At 44.0% G+C, this 23,724-nt stretch overlaps 1 protein-coding gene across 11 annotated transcripts in view; it reads right to left on the reverse strand.

Moving 5' to 3' along the window:
- Positions 1 to 23,724, reverse strand: part of TENM2 (teneurin transmembrane protein 2) — a 702,758-nt gene that overhangs the window by 100,760 nt on the left and 578,274 nt on the right. For all 11 annotated transcript variants that reach the window (XM_038009398.2, XM_038009393.2, XM_073010537.1 and 8 more), the window contains one exon: positions 426 to 572. In XM_038009398.2, coding sequence (XP_037865326.2) covers positions 426 to 572 — 147 coding nt within the window. The remainder of the gene's footprint in view (positions 1 to 425; positions 573 to 23,724) is intronic.

Below are 23,724 nucleotides of genomic sequence, written 5' to 3' on the forward strand. Positions count from 1 at the left end.
CCTCATCTGTAAAGTGACATCTCAAAGGGCTGTAAGGATGAAGGCAGCAGGCATTGCTTATGACAGCCTAGTGTGGTAGGCATAGATTGTCATCCTCATTGTCACCGACTATTGTCCCCAGCCCTGAAAGGTCTGGCAGGACTGGTCACCCTGAAGGCAGTGCCAGGGTCCAGCGACCTTTACGTGGCAATGGACACTTGGGAATTCTGAGCCAGCATCAACCCCCAGTGCCTCTAGCCGGTGTCTCCCAGAGATGCCCCCTGGCATAAGGATACCTGTTCTCTGCTGCATTTGCTTCAAAGAAAATGTTACAACAACATTTGACAATAGTGCAGGGGAGGTCTTTCAGAAGAAAAATGACTCATGACAAAAGCATGGACAACGCTCTGATCTTAGGGGCTGGGAATGAGAAGACGCGTGCTCACCTCCCTCATTATCCTTGTTATCAGCACAGGAAGTTTCCATGGCAACGTTGCATCCGGGCCCTCTCCAGCCGGTCTGGCAGACACACTGCCAGCTGTTCTGACCCAGTGTGCATCTCCCGTTACCGTTGCACAAGTCAGGGCAGCCATCTGGTTGGAGAAATGGAGAGGATGAGAAGGAGGGACGTGAGGCTGCGCTGGGGAAGCAGGGGAGCCATGCAGAGGGGAGCAAGGCCGCAGGGCAGCCGCTGGGCCAGCCTCACAGTGGGGCCCGCGCCTGCCTTCCACAGAGTCAGGGGAGCAGGCAACGCATGCAGTAGCAAGACAGAGTGGGGTCGCAGATGCAGGGGATCCCCAGTGACAACTGACCTAGGTCAGAGGCAACCTTCCCAAAGCGGGGAGTTCAATGCACATCCCAGACAACTAAACCAGTGCTGAGCTGACAACCAGACTAGCTAGGCTGTGATTTCCAGCCAATAGCTCAGGATCGATGCTACTGAAAAGAAGCTTTTCTTTCTTTCTTTTTTTCTTTTTTTAAGAAGTGCTCTTCCGTAGAAGAGAAAAAATTCCCTATCAACCCAGGATGGAGGCAAAGTGCCCGCCATCTTTCAGAGTTTTAAATATATATTTACATAGGATTATCATGAGCTTCTCATGACCGAAAACTGGATGGTTCTGCTGAGCTATTTTCATATGCTTGTACAGGTAATATTTAGTTTTAAGGGGCACTTAAAGATGTTGGCTGCTTATCACTCAACCTATTTATGGCATGATTTGAAAATACTGCAGGATTCGAAGGCTGTGGAGGGTATAGATGCTGGGTGCCATGAATCGGGGAAAGATAGAAGAAAAAAATATATGTGCTTGGGGGAAGGGTGGTGGGGTAGGAGTAGTTCTTATTTTGTGGATTTCTTTTCTTTTATTGGGGTGTGTGTGTGTGTGTGTGTGTGAGCATGTGCTCACGTGCCTGTGCAGAATCAGCTGCCTGTGTAATTTTCTAATTACTCCAGGTCCCAAAACAATTGCAGCCAGCACTCTCCTGATCTGAGTTTGGACAAAGGGAGTCTGGGGGAGGGAAGTGGAGAAAGGAGGTGCACTAAAGAGAGAGGGGAAAGGTCTCACTAGCAGAGCCTCCGTGACTCTTTATAACAGGTAGGGGAGAAGCAGAGAACTACTAGGATGTGGCCACATTCACAAAACCTTCATGCTGGCAAGAATTCCTAGACATCTTCTCATTTTTCTTTCTTTTCACAGCTTTATTGGGGCATAATTTATACACCATAAAATTCACCTGTTTTAAGTGTACAATGCAATGACTTCTAGTAAATGTGCAGAGTTGTGCACTGGGATATGTTTTCTTACTTAATTTAAATATACCCCAATGACCATTAATTTAATTTTCCCCAGAAAGTAATTTCCTCGAATATCTATCTTGAATTCTATCTCTACCTCTGCCACCATCTCTGTTTCCATCTTTTTCTATGCCTATTTTTAAACTACATAAAGTGCAGGCTGGATTGGGCCATGGCGGAGGATAAAAAGCTTTGTAATGATGGAAGTAATTGATTTGAAACCTTCCTGGCCCAAATCTTGTGAATCAAAAGCATGCATCTCCCCTATTCCTCTCTCCAGTGTTCCAGAGGCCTTCACCTAGCATATTCCTTCTTTTCTCTTGAGTACCCCTTATGAGAATGCTGATAAACCTAGTATGTGCATATGGCACTGGTGGGAATTTGAGATAGGGTCTCACTCTATCACTCAGGCTGGAGTGCAGTGGCATGATCATAGCTCGCCGCCACTTTGAACTCCTGGGCTTGAGTGATCCTCCTGCCTCAGCTTCCTGAGTCGGTAGGACTGCAAGTGTGTGCCACCAAGCCCAGCAATTTTTTTCTTTCTAACTTTTAGTAGAGATGGGATCTTGCTATGTTGCCCAGGTTAGTCTTGAACTCCTAGCCTCAAATGATCCTGCAGCCTCGGCCTCCCAAAGTGCTAGGATTACAGGCATGAGGCATTGTGTCTGGCCGGTGGTGGGAATTTAAAGGCATCTTCCTAAGAAGTAAGGTCTCAAGGGTATGCAATTAAGTTTTACTTCTTTAAGAAGAGGAGTTTCACTCTTCAGTGTTTGCTGCCTCTCATCCTTTCCAGAAGGTGGTATTGGATTGGGATCTGGGTGAGGAGTGCATGCAACAGAGGAGACCTATGTGGGGCACTCCCTAGGGAAGCTGAGCTGTCTTGAGAGGGCAAACAAGGAGACTCTTACCAGGGAAACCGTCTTCTTTTGTTGCACAGCCTGGTGCTAAGTCCAGCAGGCAAGTAAATCACCAGTGTGTGCACACCTGGAGAAAGGCTTGTTTGGTCTACACACCTTTCCTCACAAAGCCCAGATTCACATTTCCATGCTTTTCCTGACTGTGGCCCTGCCTGGAAAACCCCTGTTCTCTTCCTACCGTGAGAGGGTATGTGGAGGGAAAGCCATCCCCAGTTGCAGAGAAATGCCACAAACATTTCTGCAGGAACAAAATGAGCTCAGTAGGAAAAGCCCAAGGGACATTTCACAGATTCTCAAGGAAAAGAGAATTTCTTCAACCTCCAGCTACCTTCAGCTTTAACAATTTCTACTGGTAGAGTTTTGGGGAACGGATCACAGAAAATACACTAAATGACAGACCTATCAACATTTGCTCAGCATGGTATCTATTTGGCGGAGCTTTGTTATTTAGCTACTTTGAGGTCTCATGTCTGACTAAATTCATGTCCAATGTGTCAACAGAAACCTCATTGTATAGGAAACCCACGTCCGCTACATCAGATTTAAATCTGCAAAAAACACTAGCGTGTCAGTCAGAGATACGCACTCAAAATACATATATTTCTAGATTGAATAAGGCTTTTTTTTTTTAACCCCTTCTCTTTCTCTCTTGCTTCCTCCCCACCCTTCCCATGCCGACCAACTGAAGTGAAATAAACAGACCACAGTAGCAGGTTTTCTCCACATCACATGAGGAAGATGAAAACATGAGCAGTAGGAAGCTGGAAAATCTCTGAGAAGTTTCAGGGCAGCTGGGAATTAATGGACAGGACTTAGCTTTTAGCTTGAAGAGGAAGAAAACGGCCCTGGTAGGTGCACGGCGTTGCTAGGCAACCCCAAGCTAACCCCAGCACAAGTTCATTCTACCGGTGGCCTTCTGAGGAGGTGATCCTTTGTGTTTGTAAAGTGCAAAGCCAGATTCTGCTTAAGGAAAAACAAAACCTAGGAAGTAATTAGTCTGGAGGGCAAAACAGGTATGAGGTAGAGGCATTTCTCTGGAGAGGATGCTATAACTGAAGTTGGACTGGGCTTATACTGGGGCATCCAAGTATAAGCTTATACTGGGGCATCCAGGAAGTCTCCTATAGGAAGTCTTCTGGATTTCAGGCTGGTACTGCCTGTCTCCAAGACCACTAATATAAAGCCCCTTAAAGCATACCTGTTTGGTTCCTCTTTTATGGATCGAGAGCTGGCTGCCTGGAGACTGCAGGTTCTATCATGACCCTATACCAGTGGTTCTCAACAAAGGCAATTCTGTACCCCTATTTCTCTCCAGAAAACATTTGGCATTGTCTGGACACTTTTTATTTTTTATTTTTATTTTTTGAGATGGAGTCTCACTCTTTTGCCCAGGCTGGAGTGCAGTGGTGCAATCTTGGCTCACTGCAGCCTCCGCCTCTCAGGTTCAAATGATTCTCCTGCCTCAGCCTCCTCAGTAGCTGGGACTACAGGTGCATGCATGCCACCACATCCAACTGATTTTTTTTCTGTATATATACATATATATACACACACACACAAACAACAACGACTATATATATATGTGTGCATATATATGTGTGTGTGTGTGTGTGTGTGTGTGTGTGTGTATATATATATATATTTTTTTTCTTTAGTAGGGATGGGGTTTCACCATGTTGGCCAGGCTGGTCTTGAACTCCTGACCTCAAATGATCTGCCTGCCTTGGCCTCCCAAAGTGTTGGGATTACAGCACTCCAGTCATGAGCCACCGTGCCCAGTTTGGAGACATTTTTTGATTGCCACAATTTGAGGAGGGTGCTACTGGCATCTCGTGGGTAGAGGCCAGTGATACTGCTAAACATCTTACAATGCACAGGACAGGTCCCACAGTGAAGAATGATACAGCCCCAAATGTTAACTGTGCTAAGGTTGAGAAACTTAGCCCTAGACATAAACCCCCATGAGATCCAAGATTTGGTTGTTTGCTGTTGAATCCCAGAGTTTCGCCTGGTTTTAGGCACATAGAAGGTGCTCAAATGGATAAAAACAATAAGGGGGTGCTATATCTTTTCTGTCTGCCTGCCTTGTATCTATAAACTCTTCTGAGGGTCATGAGAAGATAATAGAAACTTCCTCTCTAAGATCAAAAGTCCTCTTCCCACGGAGAATTTTCAAGGACGCCAGTGATATGAATGGACTAGTTCTGTCATATTCCAACCTATATAGAGAGAGGTGATGTGGAAATTTGGGATTTAAAAAAACCTACTTTGGGAGGCCGAGGTGGGTGGATCACCTGAGGACCAGCCTGACCAAAATGGTGAAACCCCATCTCTACTAAAAATACGAAAATTAGCTGGGTGTGGTGGCAGGTGCCTGTAATCCCACCTACACAGGAAGCTGAGGCTGGGGAATCACTTGAACTCAGAAGGCAGAGGCTGCAATGGGTCAAGATTGTGCTATTGCACTCTAGTCTGGGCAACAGAGTGAGACTCGGTCTCAAAAAAAAAAAAAAAAGAAACAACAACAACGAAAACAACCCACACCCTTATATTCTGATGGCCCCTAAATCCTCAACTCCAGTCTTCTGACCTCTAGACCTGAACTCCAACTTGCATCTCAACATAGCCATCTGTTCCCCACCTGTACACTCATAAGCATCTCAAACTCAAAGGAATTCTGACTCTTTACCTTTCCTCCCCACAAACTCTGACCCCTTGAGTAGTGCATGGCACATCCAGGTATCTACCCTATTGCCCACCACTGAAACGTTGGAGGCATTCTTAATTATTCCCCTCCTCTCCTACATTCTTTTGTCTCTTCTATCTAATTCCAACCAAGTTCTGCCTAATTTTCCTATAAACTGCAAGAACTCCTATCTGTCCTTCTTCCTAAATATCTTGGAATCTGTGCTCTACTTCCACCCCTACTGCTACCACGTTAACCCCAGCCACCCTCCTAAGATGCTTGTCAAAACCTCCTAACTGGTCTCCCTGCCTCCATCTCTCACATTCTGGACACTGCTGGAAACACTTCAGTAGCTTTCCATTGACCCATGGATAAAGTCTGAAGTCCTTAACTGGGCTTGCTGACTTTATATGAACTGGCTCTTACCACATCAGCCTATCTCAATATCCCTTTAGCCTTTGGTTAGACTTAAGCCACTTGGCCTTTCCTTTTCACTTTTCTCACCTCCCTAACTTCAATACATCCTTCAAATCCCCACTCAGAAGTCATCTCCTCCTGGAAGCTTTTCCAAAGCTCCCAAGCTCATGCCAGCAGCACTGGTCATGGCATCTTTATCCTTTCCTTTATGTGGTACTCTCCGCCCCACTGTATCACAATTGGCTGGTACCTCCTTGATGCTTGCTAGGCCATGTAGCAGCCCTCCCTTAAGACATTTTACTGTCACCTGCTGGAAAAGTGCCATAATAAATGTACTCATTGTCATTACCTACATTTTGAATGGTGCCCCTATTGTGAACTGAACAGCTGCCCCAGGCGCTCCTGCTATGGTGTAAAACTGTCAGGGGAGGGACCATGTCTAGATTGTTTACTCTTGGAGTGCCACTACTTAATAAGTACTTGGGGGAAATGATGAGCGAGTAACTCTGGCTGAATCCAATGGCTTTGGCAGAGTGGAAACGAAAGAGTTTCCAAGACTCTACACATAAAATTCCAACCACTACAAAAAAAAAGGCTGTCCACACAGTTACCAGGTAGGCAGGCTTTTTGCCTTCACAAAAATTAGGCATGAACAAAATAATGTCTACAGCACGGTAAAAAGGGAAGCATAAATGCACTTGAAGAAAGCTGTAATTACCATAAAAGGCTTTTCTAAAAAAGCATCAAGAAATGTTCTGCCATGTGCAGCAATTTAAAGGTAGAAATAAGTGGCTAATACTGCATGAGGGGTACGAAGAGAGAAACAGGATTTTAATATTCAACATCAAGCATGCCTAAGAAAAGCATAAAGGGCAATACCCTATCCAGATGGAAATGCAAGTAAAAGCGTAAAACAAGGCTGCATGGAAATGCAGACAGATGACAGGGAAAGCCAGAGAAGTGAGATGTCCCTGCTTGCTTCAAGAGACCATCAGGAAAGCACCTACCCTCGGTTAAACTGAGGTGAAAAAAAAGTGTTTTGTTGTTGTTCTTGTTGTTTTGTTTTTCTTTTTTAATTTCAACTATGGGGAAAACCTTTTTTTTTTTTTTTTTTTTTTTTTTTTTTTTTAAATTTCCACTATGGGGAAAACCTTAGCCTGGTTTGGAGTGAGAGTTCTGGGACTGGAATCTGTGTGTCTCTCTTGCTGTCTGTGTGAGCGTGGACTGGTAGATCCACCTCTCTGAGCCTCAGCCTGTTTGTAAAACTGTGTATTTTACTAGTTAATCTTATTTATTTTCTCTTCCAATAGAATACAGCTTCCAGAAAGGCGGAAAGTTTTGCCTCTTTTGTTCACTGAGATATTCTCAGGGTCTAGAAGAATGGTTGGCACATAACAGACATTGAAGAAATATGTGCTGATCGAATTATTTAGGGATGGTCACAAGACTGTACTTACTATTTTTTTTTTAACAGATGCCAGAGGTATTAAATGGAATGATAAAGCTAAAGATTTCAACCGAGCTTGGCGCATTCTAAGTGCTCAGTAGAGAGTGGCACTCATTGTCAGTGTCTACATAGTTGTTATGACAGATAATGTAATTAGTGGTAAGCTTTCCCTTTAGGGCATAGCCTGAAGTGGAGGTCATTTCTCTTTGCCTCACTCTGAGATCAGGGAAAAAAACAAGAACCTATCCTTTTTCAAGTTAAAAAATGGTTCATCAAGTGTCCTCCGTGTGTGATTGTGTCACAGCCTAAGAAATCCTCAGTCTCCCAATGACCACCAGCCAAAACTCCAGCAATACCACATCGGACTGGCTGAGTGAGAAGAAAATCCACTGAAGCTAAGGGCAATTATGAGGTGTGGAGGACACGAAGGTAGACTACATGGGGGCCCTTTCTCTTGGGAAGAATTGTGCTTTTGAATATTAACTTAATTAGGGACCCCCCTCCACCAACTGTTTTAAATATCGCCATTTTTTTTTTCTTTTTTTTCTCCTGGAGCCGTGTGCTGTTGGAATTAAAGAGCACACACACACTGGAAATTATTTAATAATAGGGTCTGCCATTACATTCCAGAGTTCTTTGTAGTTGAAAATAGCTGAGGTGTCGGAGATCGGGGATCACCAGGGATTCAGGTAGCCATTTATACTGAACAGCAGTGGCAAATGCTCAGACAATTAATCTGATGCTTCAAGGCACTCTGGGGGAAAATGTCCAACTAATTTTGGAAGACTGGCTGCCAAAGAATCACCCTGGTCTCTGGTCTCTGGTCTCTGGAAAACGGCAGGGCTTGTCCCTCTTGCTCACCCATGTGTGCGGGAGGGAGCTGTGCGGAGACTCTGTTTCTAGGCACAAATTGGCGTGAACACACAGCTGTGAACCTGCATGTCCACAGCTGACTCTGCTTTGTTAGAAAAGATGTGGCAAATTGAGAGAGACAAATGTTCCTCTTTGTTTCAACGGTGTCTGTATGTCTTTACGGGTTTGTGTAGATGCAAGTATGGGGGACGCTGGGCTGGGCTGGGCTGGGGTGTTGGGAGGCCAGTGATCCTTTCCATGGTCTATTGCCTGGGTTTTGCTCCTAAGGCAGAAATCCCTCCCCACAACCCCAACAGCAACAGAAACAGCAGAGCTTCCATGAGGTGATATAAATTTGCCTCTAGCTGTCTAGGCTGCACGTTTTCTGGATGCACCTGGATTCTCACTGATCAGCATCATTTCTGTCTGCATGGGACAAGGAAGGCAGTAGGCTCAGCCTTGGCTGCAGAAAAATGATGAACTTGTGAAAACAGTAAAAACAATCCTTTGACATTTGAATAAAGAGGAGAAAGGGGCCAGGCGCGGTAGCTCATGCCTGTAATCCTAGCACTTTGGGAGGCTGAGGCGGGTGGATCACCTGGGGTCAGGAGTTCGAGACTAGCATGGCCAACGTGGCGAAACCCCATCTCTACTAAAAATACAAAAATTAGCTGAGCGTGGTGGCAGGCACCTATAATCCCAGCTATTCAGGAGGCTGAGGCAGGAGAATTGCTTGAACCTGGGGAGTGGAAGTTGCAGCAGTGAGTTGAGATCTCACCGCTTCACTCTAGACTGGGCGAAAGAGTGAGACTTTGTCTCAAAAAAAAAAAAAAAAAAAAAAAAGGAGAAAGGAAGATGTATCTTACTTTTTGGTGTTCTGATGTTTCAAGCTCTTATCAATACTTTATTTTTAAAAGTAGGTGATCATGTGAGGAAATGAGGAAACGGAGAATTTAGGCAAGAGTAACTAAAACAGCTCTTCTTGGGAGGGAAACCCCATGTCAGTTACTCAGCGAATTCAAACTGAATTGTTATCACCCAGTTGCACTGGAGTCCAGCCCGGCCTGTGCTTTCCTTTATCTCCCTGGAACATTATCTTTGCGAGTTATGGAGGTGAATAGCACCGTGTTGCAAAAACGCATCCTAACTCTTGCCATGCCCCTGCTGAACATTCTCCGGGAGTTTCTCCCATTGCTTTGGATTGGAGCAGTGCTTCTTAAAGTGTGGTCCTGGGACCAGCAGCAGCATCTCCTGGGAACTTGTTAGACATACACATTCTTGAGCTCCATCCTGGACCTACTTAATCAGAACCTCTGGGGATGGGGCCCAGCTGTCTGCATTTATAACAAGCCCTCGGGATCCAGATGCCTGCTCAGAGTGAAAGCCTCTGCTTTAGGATTAAGTCCCAAACCCCTAAAAGTGCCTCAAAGGCCCTGCATAATCTGACCCTGCCCATTTCTCTCTTCTCATGTCACATCTGTCTCTGCTCTCTGTAGCCTGGATTCTTCTTGTGAACTTTTCCAGATGTGTCTCTCTGAACTACGCTCCCTGCACCCACTTTGGCTAAAGCCATTCACCTTGTGCTCAGCTGGCCTTTGTTTAAGAATGGCTTTCGTGGCCTCCAGCTCAGGGTTCCTGCCCCACTGCATGCTTGTGCTTTTAGAACACCACCCTCCCCTTCTCTGTAGCGCTCATCGTAATTCTAATGAACCCTTTGTTTAAAGCAATGGGTCTTAACTGGGCCGCACTTTCAAATCACCTGGGAGCCTTGAAAAACTCCCATGTTAAACTGCATCCCAATTAAATCACAGTCTCTGAGGATGCGACCCAGACATCAGTTTCTTTCCTTTTTTTAAAGCTACCTAGGTGATTCCTATGTGCAATGGATGATGAGAGCAAGCGGTTCAATGTCCACCTTCCTAGAAGCCTCCAAACCCCTCAAGTGTAAAGGCTTTGGCTCAGTTGTTCATGGCTGTTTTTCTAATTCTCACCTTACAGCATTAAAGATATCTGTTGAATGAATATATTAAAAAAGCAAAAAAACAACACGAAAAAACCCCAAACCGTGCTTTGTTTCATCGCTGCTTCACTGTGTTCTGGATTCAGCAGCCAGGTAAAAGGAAAAGCTTCCCACAGGCCACACCCCAAGCCTCTGGAAGGATGACACTTCTCTGAGCAAAAGAAGCAGCTGGTTGCAGCCCAGGGTTCAAAACCAAGCTGATGACAGGAGTTGTTTATGAATGTGGATATGGGTCTGTGCCTTTCAACTTGTAAGAAGCAGATACCTCTGGACTGAAAGAGGCAGACTAGGGCACCCAGTGAGTAGAAGAGAAGGCATGTTGGTAGCTTAGGAGGGTGACAAGCATTACACAAAGGCAGGGATAACAATAATAAGAGAGTCCAGTGGTTTAATTTGGTTTCTGGAGGAGAATCAAGTTGTTGTACATTGTGCAGCTTATTCCCACAGCTGTCCAGCAAATAATGAATGTGGTACCTACCAGTATGGAAATAGGGACAAAGCGCGACTTTGATTTCTTATTTGTTATTTTTAACCATCCAATTTCTACACCCACTGAGCATCCTTATAGCCACAGGAGGGTCATAAAAATACAAATAACACCAAGGAGGCCTGTGCGCACGGACTTGTTACTTCTGCAGGGTTGACAGCTCTCTTTTAACTAGTGTAAAATCAGGCCAACCATAAATTGCCATTTTGTTGTTGTTGTTGTTGCTCTTAGTGTAACTTCAGGAAATGTAAGGAAATCACTAAATGTTTCTAATAGATCTTAAGAGAGCTAGGCAAAGAATCTGCCCCAGGATGAAATTCTGGATTTTAGAAAGCTCTTTATATAATAGCCACAAAAATAGCAAACCCTCACAGGGACATTTCTCTATGTGGCACTTTTAGATCCCCTTCATGCATTAGCTCATTTAATCATCACAACAACCCTATGGTGTAGGTACTACTATTATTCCTGCTTTATAGGTGAGGAAATGGAGGCAGGGAGAAGTTGGGTAATTTGGCCAAAGTAGCGGGGTGGGTTCGTGGTGGAGCCAGGATTTGACACCAGCCAATGGCTCTACAGTTCCTGTTCTCAACTAGGGTGACCAACCATCCCAATTTGCCCTGGATGGTCCAAATTTTTGCACTGAAAATCTTGTGTCCCAGGAGGCAGCCTGGGAGCACTGGTCATCATTGGAAACAGGGAGTGAGGACTGGGCTCTTTTCATTGGCTGTCCTGGAGGCAGAGGTGGGGAGAGAGATGAAACCCCCAAGGGCAAGAAAGAGGGTGCAGACTTTTATACCAAGTCACTTGTTTTGGTATGTTAGGGCTTCCAACAGATTCTGCTGTCTCCCGGGACCACTGCGTCAGGTCACCTCAGTCACCATGTGGCAGTACTTGGAATAGTGAAGGTAGTGGCTCTGAATCTGGGCAGCCTGGGTTCAAACCTTGGCTTCACCCTTTGGCTGCATGATCTTGGGCAAAAATCATAAACTTTTCAATTCCTTAGTTTCTCCATTTGCAAAACCAGAGCAATAGAAGTACCTACCTCAGAGGGTTGGTGAAGTTTAAATGAAAGAATCCATGATGCATGGCACATAATAAATATTCTACAACAGATACCTATTATTATTATTATTGTTGTTGTTTATTAAAAGTGTCCTCCAATGGTGGCAGAAAGGTCTGTGCATGGTTTAGGAAAGCCTTTGATTTGCACTTGAATTGGTTATGAGGAGAGCTGAATGCTAGTATTTAAAATAGGATCAGTGTAGTCAGTACAGCAAAGCCCCAGAAAGTGCCCTCCAAAGACTTAAATGAAAATGAGAAACATGAGGTAATTTCCTGAGAGTTACATGAGTAAGATCTGTACATAATGCATGTGACAAGTTATCAATAGAATTCCCCTTAAAACGCAAGAGGTGTGTGAGGTGACACTATTGAGGATTGCAGAGTTTAGAAATCTCAACCAGGCTCAAAAAGACATGCCCACAGAAAGGGGTGGTCTGCCTGGGGTGTGGAGAGGGAGCTGGTGGAGCAAGAGAGAGCCAGGGTCAGTTCAGGGATGAGGGTGTCCACCTCGACAGAGGGGAGGGAAGCAACAGCACCTGCCATTTGTCCATGTTCAGCAATTCACATCCTTGTTATTTCACTGAGCCATTTCAAGGATGGTATGAAGTACATATTATTATCATCATTTGTGGCTGAAAAAGCTGAAGCTCAGAGAAGTTAATTAACTTTCCCAGGGTCATAATCACTGCAAGTGGTAAAGGGAGGCTGTGAATCCTGGCCTGTCCAATTCTCAGCCCATGAACTTTACGCCCCCCTAGCCATGTAGGACTGTACAGGGAGGAGGCAGCCTCAGAATATCATATTACTTGCTTTGATTTCTTGTTCCCCAAGCAATCTTCTGCTTTTAACTTCATTTCCCATATAGATTTCCCTTTAGGGAGAGAATATACTGAGCAGGAGATGTGGAGTTTCCTCACTGTGAATTATTGAATGGCCATTTCAGGTTTAGATAGAATTTGGGTAGTGTGAGGGAGTTAGTCTAGAGCCTGATCCACTCTGTTAACAGAAACAAAATGGGATTTCTAAAGCTGAGAATAGGATCCACGAGCATCCTGCTTGGGGAAGCCCCTGCATGGCGTCCTGCCTGAGTTGTGGGGTGGTCTCCCTGTCAAGAGTGTTGGCTTCTGTCTCCTGCCCTGTCCCTAATCCTTGATGAGTTCAGTGTGTGTAAATCAGGGGACAAATGGACCTCCAAGGGAGAAATACCAATCCCACATCAAACATTTACTGAGTGATTAGAATATGCTGATTTCTGCCAGATACCCATGAGTTTATTCTTTTATTCATTCACTAATTATTTATCGAGCATCTATTATGCACCAGGTAGTTTCTAGACATTGAACGGTGGTCAATGAGAGAGACAAGTTTTGTTCTTAAAGATCTTACATTCTACAGGGAGGAGGCCCACAATAAACAATAAAAATTACTATGGTATGTCAGATGGTAAAAATTGCTATAGGGAAATGTAGGTGGAGGGGACCCCAAGGGGGTTGTGTGTGATGGAGGTCACTGTCTTATACAGGGTGGTCAGAGAAGCCCTTGATGATAAGTTGTTTGAGCAAAAAACCTAAAGAAGGGGAGGAAGCAAATCATGCCAATATTTGGGAGACAGTAGTGCAGGCAGAGGAAACTGCGGGTACAGAGTCCCTAGGCATGAGAGTGCTTGGGGTGTTGGAAGGACAGAGAGGTGGCCTGTGTGGCTGTAGCAGAGTGAGTGAGGGGTAGGACCTCATAGTCCACTGTAAGGATATTGCTTTTATTCTTAATGGAAAAAAGTCACTGGAAGGTTTTGAGCAGAGGAGTGGTCTGATCTGACATGAGTTTTTAAAGGCTCCCTTTGTGCCAGGTGAGAAACAGACAGAGGATAGGGCCAGGGACAGGGCAGAATCTGGAAGACTGACCAGTAGGGACCCATCAGGACCATCTGGATAAGGCAGGGTGGAGGCTTGAGGCTTGAGGCTTGGGCGGGGCACAAATTTGTCTTGCTCTGTGACTCTATGTGGCACCACTAATGCTAGATGTACTTATGTTTCCCTACACATGCCTGGGAAGGGGAAGGCTTTAGAGACACAAAAGCAGACGATTAAACATACAGTCTATAAACAGCACTCCCCACCAACTACCCCTGTTGATGCAGCAAACCAGACTCCTCAGTTGGAACTAGCAGGCAGATGAGGTTGCAGAAGCTGGGTTTTGCGAGGATTCTGCTCTCCTCTCCAAGTTGCTTTTTCATACTAAAAATAACATGTGGAGATGAAGGGAAAGGGTGACAGGGGAGCATAGTGCTGCATCAGGACAGACGTGACTGAAAGTGGAGAAGCGGAGAGAACCATCGAGTCACAGCAGCTCTATCTGCAAGGTCAGGGCAGACAACCTATATGAATAGCTCCAGCAAATGAATGCCTCGCCTTTCTTAACACAGCGACTTCAGACCTCAAGGCTGCATTCATTCAGCCAGCTTCATCTAATTCTTGGCAATAGGGTCTCTTTGAACCACCCAAGCATGCTCCCATGTTATTACTCCTGGTCTTTTAATTCCTTTGTGTTCTCTTTAACTCTATAGGCCAGCTTGACCCACCCGAATGGGACACTCAGACATGCTTAAAAAGCTTGTGCTATCTATCTATCTATCTATCTATCTATCTATCTATCTATCATCTTATATATTTATATTTATTTATTAATCTGTCAAACATTCCTTACCAAAAATCTGTCTAAATCCTATGAAGATGTGGTCACAAAACAGTAAGTGCCAAACGACCTGATAGAGGAGCCCATATTTTATATTGTTTTATGGCACTTTTTACCTTGTACAGAAGCAATAAAACATTCCAGTTTCTCCCCTGCTTCTTCACTTTTTTTCTTTCCTCTAGCTGGCATGGTGTTTCCCCTGCCCACCTTTAGTCATGAATCTAAAGCCATCTATCACTTACCCATCCCATCCACGTGGCCAAGGGAACCCCAAATTATCGTGAACATATCCTGCTCTCTGAAACTTTCTTTTAAACTGTTTTTAGCTGATCAAGGACTTGGTGGGGAAGCCACTGATCATTACAGGGTCTTTATTTACAAATGTTGCAGTAGTTCTGATCAGGAGGTACATTCATGTGTGGCACAGTATGAGAAATAAGAGACTTTTGTTTCTTGAAAGCTTGTAGAATGGTATTCAGAATTCCAACAATCTGGCCTATGCTTTCGTTAGGTGCCACTCTTCAATTTTGCATAATGAGTGTGCCCTTAGGAAGGCAAGAGCTTCTCCTTGGAAATCCTCTCATTTACAGATAAACAAAAATCCCTCCTTTCAAATACATCTTACACATGCAAAACAGCAGTCTGTTTCTGCTAAGTCACATTCTAGCTAAATGGATAATTGAATGGTGAATGGGAGCTGGTACTCAGCTGCTAACCTGCAGAGTTTCCACACATACACACTCCCAAACTGCAGCAGAGCAATTCCCAGGAGGCAGAAAGCATGACTGATTTTTCCAATAAAGCTACAAAAATCGATAATCCTCGTGGATGGAATGCTCACATCTCTAACCATCTCAGAGTTTCATCTTCCTCTGCTATTCCTTCCAAACAAGCCTCTGTCTTTACTTGGCACATGTTCCCGATTCCATACCACCAGCATTTAGCCTGAGTTCTATTCCAGTTCTGCTGAACGTACCTTTTAGAGGCCCTGCAATGCGTCTTGATTTAGGGATGCTTGGGTTTTATGTGGCTCTGGGAAATGTTGCTTAGCTTTTCCGGAGCTCCAATAAGTTCTGATGTATGGCTGTGCATGCCTGCTTGATTAATGGCACATGCAAGGACTTGGAGCTTTCAGAGGTCGCCCCATGTGTACTGAATAATACAGTGCAGAACCAAAAATATCCTTGGATGAGAATCCTGGCTGCACACAAAAGCAGTGGCATTGCCTGCTTTAGTTGACATTGCCGAAGACTCAGTGCTTCTAAGGAAATTCACTTCCCCCAAACAGATAATTTCGAGATAAAATTAGAATCATTTTGGTTTCTTGGCTGTTTCTATGTATAGTGCCATAGGTACAGGATAAGTAGAAGACTGGGAAAGCTAGGAAGCTGCAATGTTTATTTCTGACAGGACTTCCAAGTTCAGGATAGCCAGGCCATAGTGTGAAGCAAATTAAACATCCGTGCAAAATATGCTACCGTGTGCAATGCTGTGGTTGAGAATTTAAATGCACCAAAGTCAAGAGATTCGAAATGATGGTTCCCACAGCAACTATAACTCAGTTCTCTGGTGAATATAAAATTAACTTTATTGCAAAACATGCTGTTCAATTTACGCCTTAATCTAGTCATGGCAGAGTTACAGTTGCTGTGAGAACGCTAACTCTGAATTGTTTTGAATAATTAATTTAATGAAAAGTTGGTGGAAATGTGAACTCTGATAGAAAGTCAACTTAAATCTAGGGAAGTTGGCCAACTATGCCTAAGCAGAGTAGCAGTGAGTCATTTTTGGAATCAGAGATTATTTAGTGTACTCTTTGGCCTGGGGGGCACTGGTAAAGTGAAAAGGGGAATTGTCCTCCATCACCAATGACACACTCCTGCAGAGGATGACTTTCCCGACAGGTGAGGGGGGCCCTCTGATGCCCATATTCTCTGATTTAATTGCTGGACCCCCAAGAAACCCCCTTGCAACTACTTGTGGGCAAAGTGCAATGATTAAGCCTGGCTTCTGTCAAGTCAACCTGGATTTAGCACTCACCAGACCCTCTCATGGACAGATAAGCCTTTCACACATTGCTTAACCTCTCTGAGCCAGTTTTCTCACCTGTGAAATGATGATGCTAATAGTATTCACCTCACAAAACTGACATGAGGATTAGAAGAGAGGAGGCATGCTGAGAACTTAGCACTGGGACCAGCCGGTTCTGTGATAAGTACTTAATAATGTTAGCTGGAATTTTCTGAAAAGGGAATTCAGTAAATCAGTAAATTAAAAACATGCACCAAATCAATTATTTGGCCTGTCTGGTTATTTCAGTCCAAACTGATTTGGTATAAGATGAGCCAGCAGGCAGGCGTGATAAAGACAGAAGCATGAGTTGGCAGAGTCTCCTAAGAAACAGTGTCTTCCCTGAGGATGCTTGAGGCCACTTCTGTTGAAGCTCTAGAAATGAATCAATCTATCATCTCTTCTACCAGGTTAATATTTCTCAATTTGTTTTTCATTATCTCCTATCCTAGAAACCTTTTTAGACCTTTTTCCCCCTAATTCCTCTCCCTTAATGCCAAAGACATGCTACATAGCTGTTTATGTCATATGCACACGTTTTATATATAAAAAGAGTAAGAATTTCACCCACCCCTAGAACCATTTTTCACTCTGTTGGGGGTGATATTATCCCCACTGCAAATTATGCACTAGGTCACAGGCAGAAAAATCCCTTGTTCAAGCCTGAATCCTCCAAAACTCAAGAGAATCCTTTATTTACTTGGTGAGCCCCTTGGCTACTCTTTCAAATGCAGCTCTTGACTCCCTAAAAATGGGCTATTCTAGCACCTAAGAAGCATAGCATTTTTGAAGCTAACTCGTAGTGGATTCATACAATTCCCTCCCCAACTATTTTTAGATGCAATGTGGTTTTTCATTTTCTCTATCTTAAATGACTTGGGCAGTAAAGGGTGGGTGGTGAGGGCTCACACACAGGGAGTCTCAAGCCAGCCAGCACTTACTGAGCATCTACTATATTCCAGGCTTCAAGGCAGGGGATAATTTAGGACTTTTCTGAATAGTATGTTTTGCTGCCAGGCGCCACGTTTGGCCCATCCAAAGGAGTTGCCTCTGTCAGAGACCACGTTTCTTGGGAAGTATTGTCAGGATTTTAAGAGAAAGGGGTAAAGCCACAGCCTGGGAGGAAAAACAAAGTAAAAGGCAGTGCCCCCAGCCATGTGTGTCTCTAGGTTCTAAAGCTATTCTCAGCTTGGCTTTCACTACCTTCTTTATGTATCAGCCTCACGCTGCTTTCGGGGCCTCTGTCCTATCACCTCAAAGCCTTGGCTTGAAGCTTTTTACCTCGCTGTGATCAGTATCAGCAACATTTTAATGTTTCCTAAAAGACATAACTTTATAACACTGAAATTGTTTGTTTTAATGGTTGCATTACTGTTCAGAAAGTATTTTAAAGTTGTATTACTTAGCGTAACCCCATCTCACTGGTGATGGAAGCACAAATTTAAATGCCAAGGTAAAGCCATCCCAGGAGCACTGAGATCAGTTAGACATGACTTACAGTGACCTGTTGGTCCAGCCGGCTACACTTAGCTAAACTAGAATTTCACCTCTGCATCTTCTGAAGCCTGAGCAGAGCTGAAAGTAGAAACTCTAGTGGCTGAAATCCCTAATGATCAGCACCTCTGTCTACTTGGGCCTCCCTGAGTTTCACTTTCTAGTTTCACGAGTTAATTTAACCTGATGGCTAGTTCAGCCTGGTGGGCTTGAATGGGCATTCTTTCTCTGGGATGTCTGTAAACCATGCAACCTGAACTCTTTTGGTTTTACTGGAGTTGGCAGCACTGGGGAGATGTGTCTTCTCTGACTTTTTAGAATTTTTGGAAAATATGCACCTGAGGCTACTAAGACAGAGATGGCTCCAGTACAGTGCTCTATTCACTCCAAAGTAGAAATGTTTGTGTGTGTGTGTGAAAAATACAAAGTATGATTGATTCGTCTGATGCTTTGAGAGGCACGATGAATGAAGATACAGAGAAGCCTCAACTGGCCTTTGAAAGTCTGTACAGTTTTCATTCTGCATAGCCAAGTGGAAAGCACAAGTTGATTTCTCCCAAGGCAACAAAAATAAAAGTTGATTTCTCCCTATATACTTAGGTATATAAAGAAATGGCTTTTTAAATCTATATACCTTTTAAATATTCAATATTGGTTTTGATCTACTGGGAAGAGCTGAAACATCATTCTTGATTCTGGATGCTTAATCAATTCCTCATTCCAATTAGATCAAGAGACATTTCCCAAACCTTTCTGCTGGATCTTTAAGGTCTCATCCCTGGGAAAGGCAGTTTCCTCTGGCTCTAAAGAAGCATGCTCTGATTTGTGGGATCAGATGGGAAGCTGGTAGATAAGTCAGCCTTTGTAGTTCCAATGCCAATAAGTGTAGTTATCTCTCCAACACATGCATTTAAAATGGCCAGGTGTTTCCCTGGTTTTGCATCTGCCTCTGAAGGATGTTTATAGCATGCCTGCATGCAGAGAATGTGAACGATTACAGTAGAATATCATGCTGGGAACTGTTCCCAGAAATCAGTAGCCTGATCTGAGACAAGTTAGAAGGAAAAGCAAGGCAGTCTAGAAAATGCAGAATACTTGTGTTGTGCTGTCCTGTCCTGGGAAAAAGATCAACAGGTTTACACTGCTGAACTGGAGTCTTCTCTCTGGGTCATGCCTGCAAAGCCCAAGGAATTCCTCTGAGTAGAGCAGGACATAGAGCACATATGTCCATCAAGCAGAGGGGACGGCATAGCCCAGGGGGACTATGTGGCAAAGCTCTTGAACCCAGTCATAGAGGGGAAAACGATGACTCTGGAGGAGCCCCAGTCACTGCTGCTCAGTCCAACTTTCTCGGGTGTTCTATCCAAGGCAACTCAGAGAAGATTCTTGTTCCTGGCCTCCACTGCACAGCTCTGGCCTTTATCTCTATTTTACATGGCCACTCCTATGAACCTGCAGGAGCCTGAGAGAGGGCTGTAATCTAGCTCTGTAAGGGAAAGACTTCACAGTTGTAATTCTATAAGCTTAAGGAAGGGAAAGGGACACAGGGTTCCCAAGCAGCACAAATTATTAGGCACTGTTAGCAAAATACAGGTATCCAGAATCCTGAAGATACCATTTGAAATTTTTAGGTCTTAAACACTTGCAAAAGCAGCATTTCAGAGCATGGCATTAGACCAATGACCAATGCAGAGACATGTTGTAATAGATGTGGATGTACTGGGCTGGGCATGCTAAGAAGTCAGGTGGGCGCACACACACGCATGCACACACAGACGTGTATACACTCATACACACAACAGGAATTAGTCACTGGCTCAGTTTGCTGGTATTTGTTGTTGAGATTTGGGGCTTAGCTGCCATTTGGAGCAGATGGAAGGAAGATAAGAAGCTGAAAAGGGTGGCAGGGGAGGCATTAGTGGGAAATCCTGCCCATGCTTCTTGAATGCTGTATTTGCCAATGGTGTAGATGCTGGATTTAAGCCAATGAGTCCACGTAGCTGCTTTGTGTAAAATACTTTCTGCTGCTGCTCATTGTGTTTGGGGGCAATGGCTACCTGCCTGCTTCACAGGCTTGCTGTGAGGTTGACTGAGGCAACACAAAGTCTTTTGAGCTCCTTGGAGAAAATTCACCATGCAAGTGCAAAGTATCACCATTGTATCATGGTAATGAGACTCCCACCAGCTTAAACCAGTCACCAAGGAGAGATGGGGCATCAAACAAGAGAAGCCAAAGCTGTCCCAGTCTCAATCCAGGCAAATGATGCTTCCTCACTCAATACCAATCCTGCCCTGGAGGTAGATGTCAGTAGTCATAGATGGGTGGTCCATTTGGCCCCCAGTCTTGTTTGAATGGCCTGCACAACATTTTAATACATTTTTAGTTGCTTGCCAGCATTTGAAAATTGGGAGACCATGCATAACAATCCCAATATCTGGCCTCTACTGAAAAATTGGAAATCTTGGAAGACTAGGCTTGCATTTCTACATGGCCATGTTCAGCTGGAGCTGGGTCATGTCTGCTCTCCATAGATGGGACATTCACTTTCCAGTTTGTCACCACTTCCTGGCCTCTTACACCCTGTTCAATGCACTCACTTTACGCCATTCTCGCCTACCCTATGTATGGGAATTTGAGTTTACAACTCTTTCTAGAGGCTCTTCCCTTCCTCCCCTTCCCTGAGCCAACACAGATCCTTAATTCATAGTGCCCTCAGTATCCAAATGGAGACGCAGTCCCCTGACAGGGGAAAGGCCTGCCCAACCACCTCCTACTAAGGGGAAATGGGAAGAGAACTGGTTTCTCCCACTTCTAGCCTTTGCCAGTAATTCCACCTTAAAAGCTCAAAGTTTTCCTACTTAAGAGATGTCCAAGCAGTAATCTAACTAAGTAGATTATAAGCATCTGAAGGTTTTCAAAATAAATAAAAATGTAGACATAGCTAAGAGAAGATGAGGTTTCATTAATGAATGTGGTTTAACAGAACAAGTTGTGCCATATACAGAGGATTAAAAGATAAAAAAGGATAGGAAGGAAAATAAAATTTTAATGAGTTGCCACCTTCATTTGATTTAACTAAGTTTCCTCCATGTGGAAGATATTAACACTTATGAGGGAGTCATTTGTGTGTATCTACACAGTTTGATACTTGACTACTTTCTTTTATGCAATTACATTGTGTTGCAAATGAATTTAAACTACTATTTGAAGTTAAAGGCCCCCATCCTTATGTTGATCTCCTTGGGAAGCTTGAGCAAGGATGATGTCAAAAAATTAACCAAAAATTATTGACAGAAACACTGAGAAGGGTGTCTTGGGTTAGAAAACATCGAAGTCTCAAGTGGGCAAAAAGGCAGCTGAGGTCTGAAGTTCCCATGACTACCAGCCTCTGCAAACCACTTCTTTCTTGTCCTTGCTGCCTCGGTGATATTCACACAGAGGTGGCTCATGTATCACACCAAGTATAGTGCTGGCACATGTTAGGCACTCAATGAATGTTTCACAAATGATTGAATATAGTTATCACCGCTCATCTGGAAACAGATGGAGAGCGTGTAGACCCCAGACATGTTACCATGGATGATGTGTGTGGCTTTCTTATTGATGTTTAGAACACCATGTTCTTAAAACCAGCAATTGGATCCTAAGTGGGCCATTTCCATATCCCTTCCTGTTTTCCTCCCACTCCCTGTGCTCCCTTCTGAATGGAATAGAAACCAGGTGTTCCAAGGAGCTTGTCTTGGACAGTGAAATAGGAGGAGAGCCACGAGCACCTGTGTGGACACATGAGGTGTGGCACCCTTGGCTTCTCTTTCTGGAATTTTGGGCCCTTTGGGAAATTTTAGGTTGTCTAATATCTCTACAATTTTCTTAACCATTCACTCTGTGAAGACACATTTGGGAAACTACAGTAAAGCTATGAAAGTGTGGTAATAATTTTTAAGCTAACACTTACAGAGTAGCAAGCATATGTTAAGTGCTCTCCATCAGTGAAATCCTCAATACAGTAGGTCGTAGGTATTATTTATTATTCCCAATTTACAGATGGGAAAAACTGAGGCTTATTGAAGACACATAGCTTGTCAAAGGTCACCCAGCTTGCAAGTGATGGAAGGTGGATTTCAAGGCAGTCCTGTTTGATCCCAAATCTCAGGCATTTAATTTTTTTGCTATGTAATTCCCCATGCTGCCTCAAACTTAGAATGCATAAAACCAACCATAGTCAAGCATTGACAAAGAATGTTAATAGCAAAGAGAAAAGATGTTACATTCATAAACACAACGTGGGAGATGATTGAGAGTTTGGAGCAGGTTGTATATTATGCATTCTAAACTGCTTAATTCTGGGTAGACTGTTGTCTGTGCTAGGCTTCTCTCTAGGATGTGATAACATTTCCTGTATCAGACCTCCAGGGAGCAGGTCTGTAAGTGAATAGATGCTGATCTTTCTTGGCCCCATTAAATAGAAGCAAAAAGTTAAATCAGTTCATATTCGACATATAGCAAGGAGTTGACAGTAACATGCTTAAGGGATCTAACTTGACTTGCCTGCTTTGCTGGGATTAATAGGAAAAAGCTAGTTTCTCACACTGCCTCCAGTATCTTCAATCTCTTTTCTTATTCACCGGGATTGCAATCATCAGTGACATTTAGGCTTTCTGGGCTCACACACACCTAAATGTAGAGAAACAATCTCCTTGCCCTGTTGCCAGGATGCTATCTGCAAAGCACAAGCCACCGTTTTGAGTTTTGTGTCATTAGACAGGGTGTGTTTCAGATGCAATAGCATGACCGGTGATTGACAACTGGCTAACTTGTTGGAATAAAATCAGGTACAAACGTTTCTTCTGTGCTTGTGAGGTGGTTATTTTGTAATCTTGGGTACTCTCTCACTCTCTGGCATTGTTTCTAGACACCTAGACAGGGCTGTCTGGCAATCCCTCTTGAAGTTAAAGCATAATTTTTGAAATAATGAAATGCAATGAACACTTATCAGAGTTTGTCATTCTGCTTACAGCTTTGGAAAGATGACTCTTCTGGGCCAACCTCTAACCAACTTCATTGCTAATTTGACCAGGTGCTGCGGTGGCTAAACTTGGAATGTATAGCCCAGGATTCTCAGCTCTTTTAATTCCTCCTGGGCAGCAATTCTGTGGGGCTTTCTGTCTCTAGACCGTTGGTTAACCCTTTCTTTCTCTGGGGACTGGCAGGACGTAGTTTTTGTGATGTTCAGTTTGCACTGCATGGTGCTGGGTCTCATGCATGATTAAATGGAGCAGCCTCAAAGAGCTGTGCTGAAACTGTTTGGAACCTGGAGTCTAGGGGATATGTAAGCAGTCCCCTCTCCATTCCAACTGGGATGTGATTATTATGAAGGAGGGAAATCACAGGGGCTTTTGCATTTGCAGTTGAGCTGGCTGAAAATGAAGGCAACCCTTAACCTAAATGAAGAGAAAAGGATTTTCTTAAAGAGCCGCTTATCTAAATGGTAGGGGTCCTGACTGAGTATCAACTGGGATTCAGAGACTGGCTGAGCTTAAAGAACTTGTAAGCATCCTCTACTACCCTGGGTTGAGAGCCTGTCTGAGGGTGAGGAGAGGTGAGGATACAAAAAGGACTCTGTGGTGTCTGTTCGACAGCTCAGACCTGGGACAAAACCTTGATGTATGGGAGAGCCACTATTGGCAAAAAGTGAAGTTTGTCTTCTCAAAGGAACTTTGGACCAGCTGATAAAGCTGGGGAATGTGGTGTTCTCTCCTTTACTGTGTAAACACAGCAGGACTTCAGTAGTGTGAGCACCAAT

The sequence above is a fragment of the Chlorocebus sabaeus genome, chromosome 23, assembly GCF_047675955.1.
Source record: "Chlorocebus sabaeus isolate Y175 chromosome 23, mChlSab1.0.hap1, whole genome shotgun sequence".
Lineage (NCBI taxonomy): Eukaryota > Metazoa > Chordata > Mammalia > Primates > Cercopithecidae > Chlorocebus > Chlorocebus sabaeus.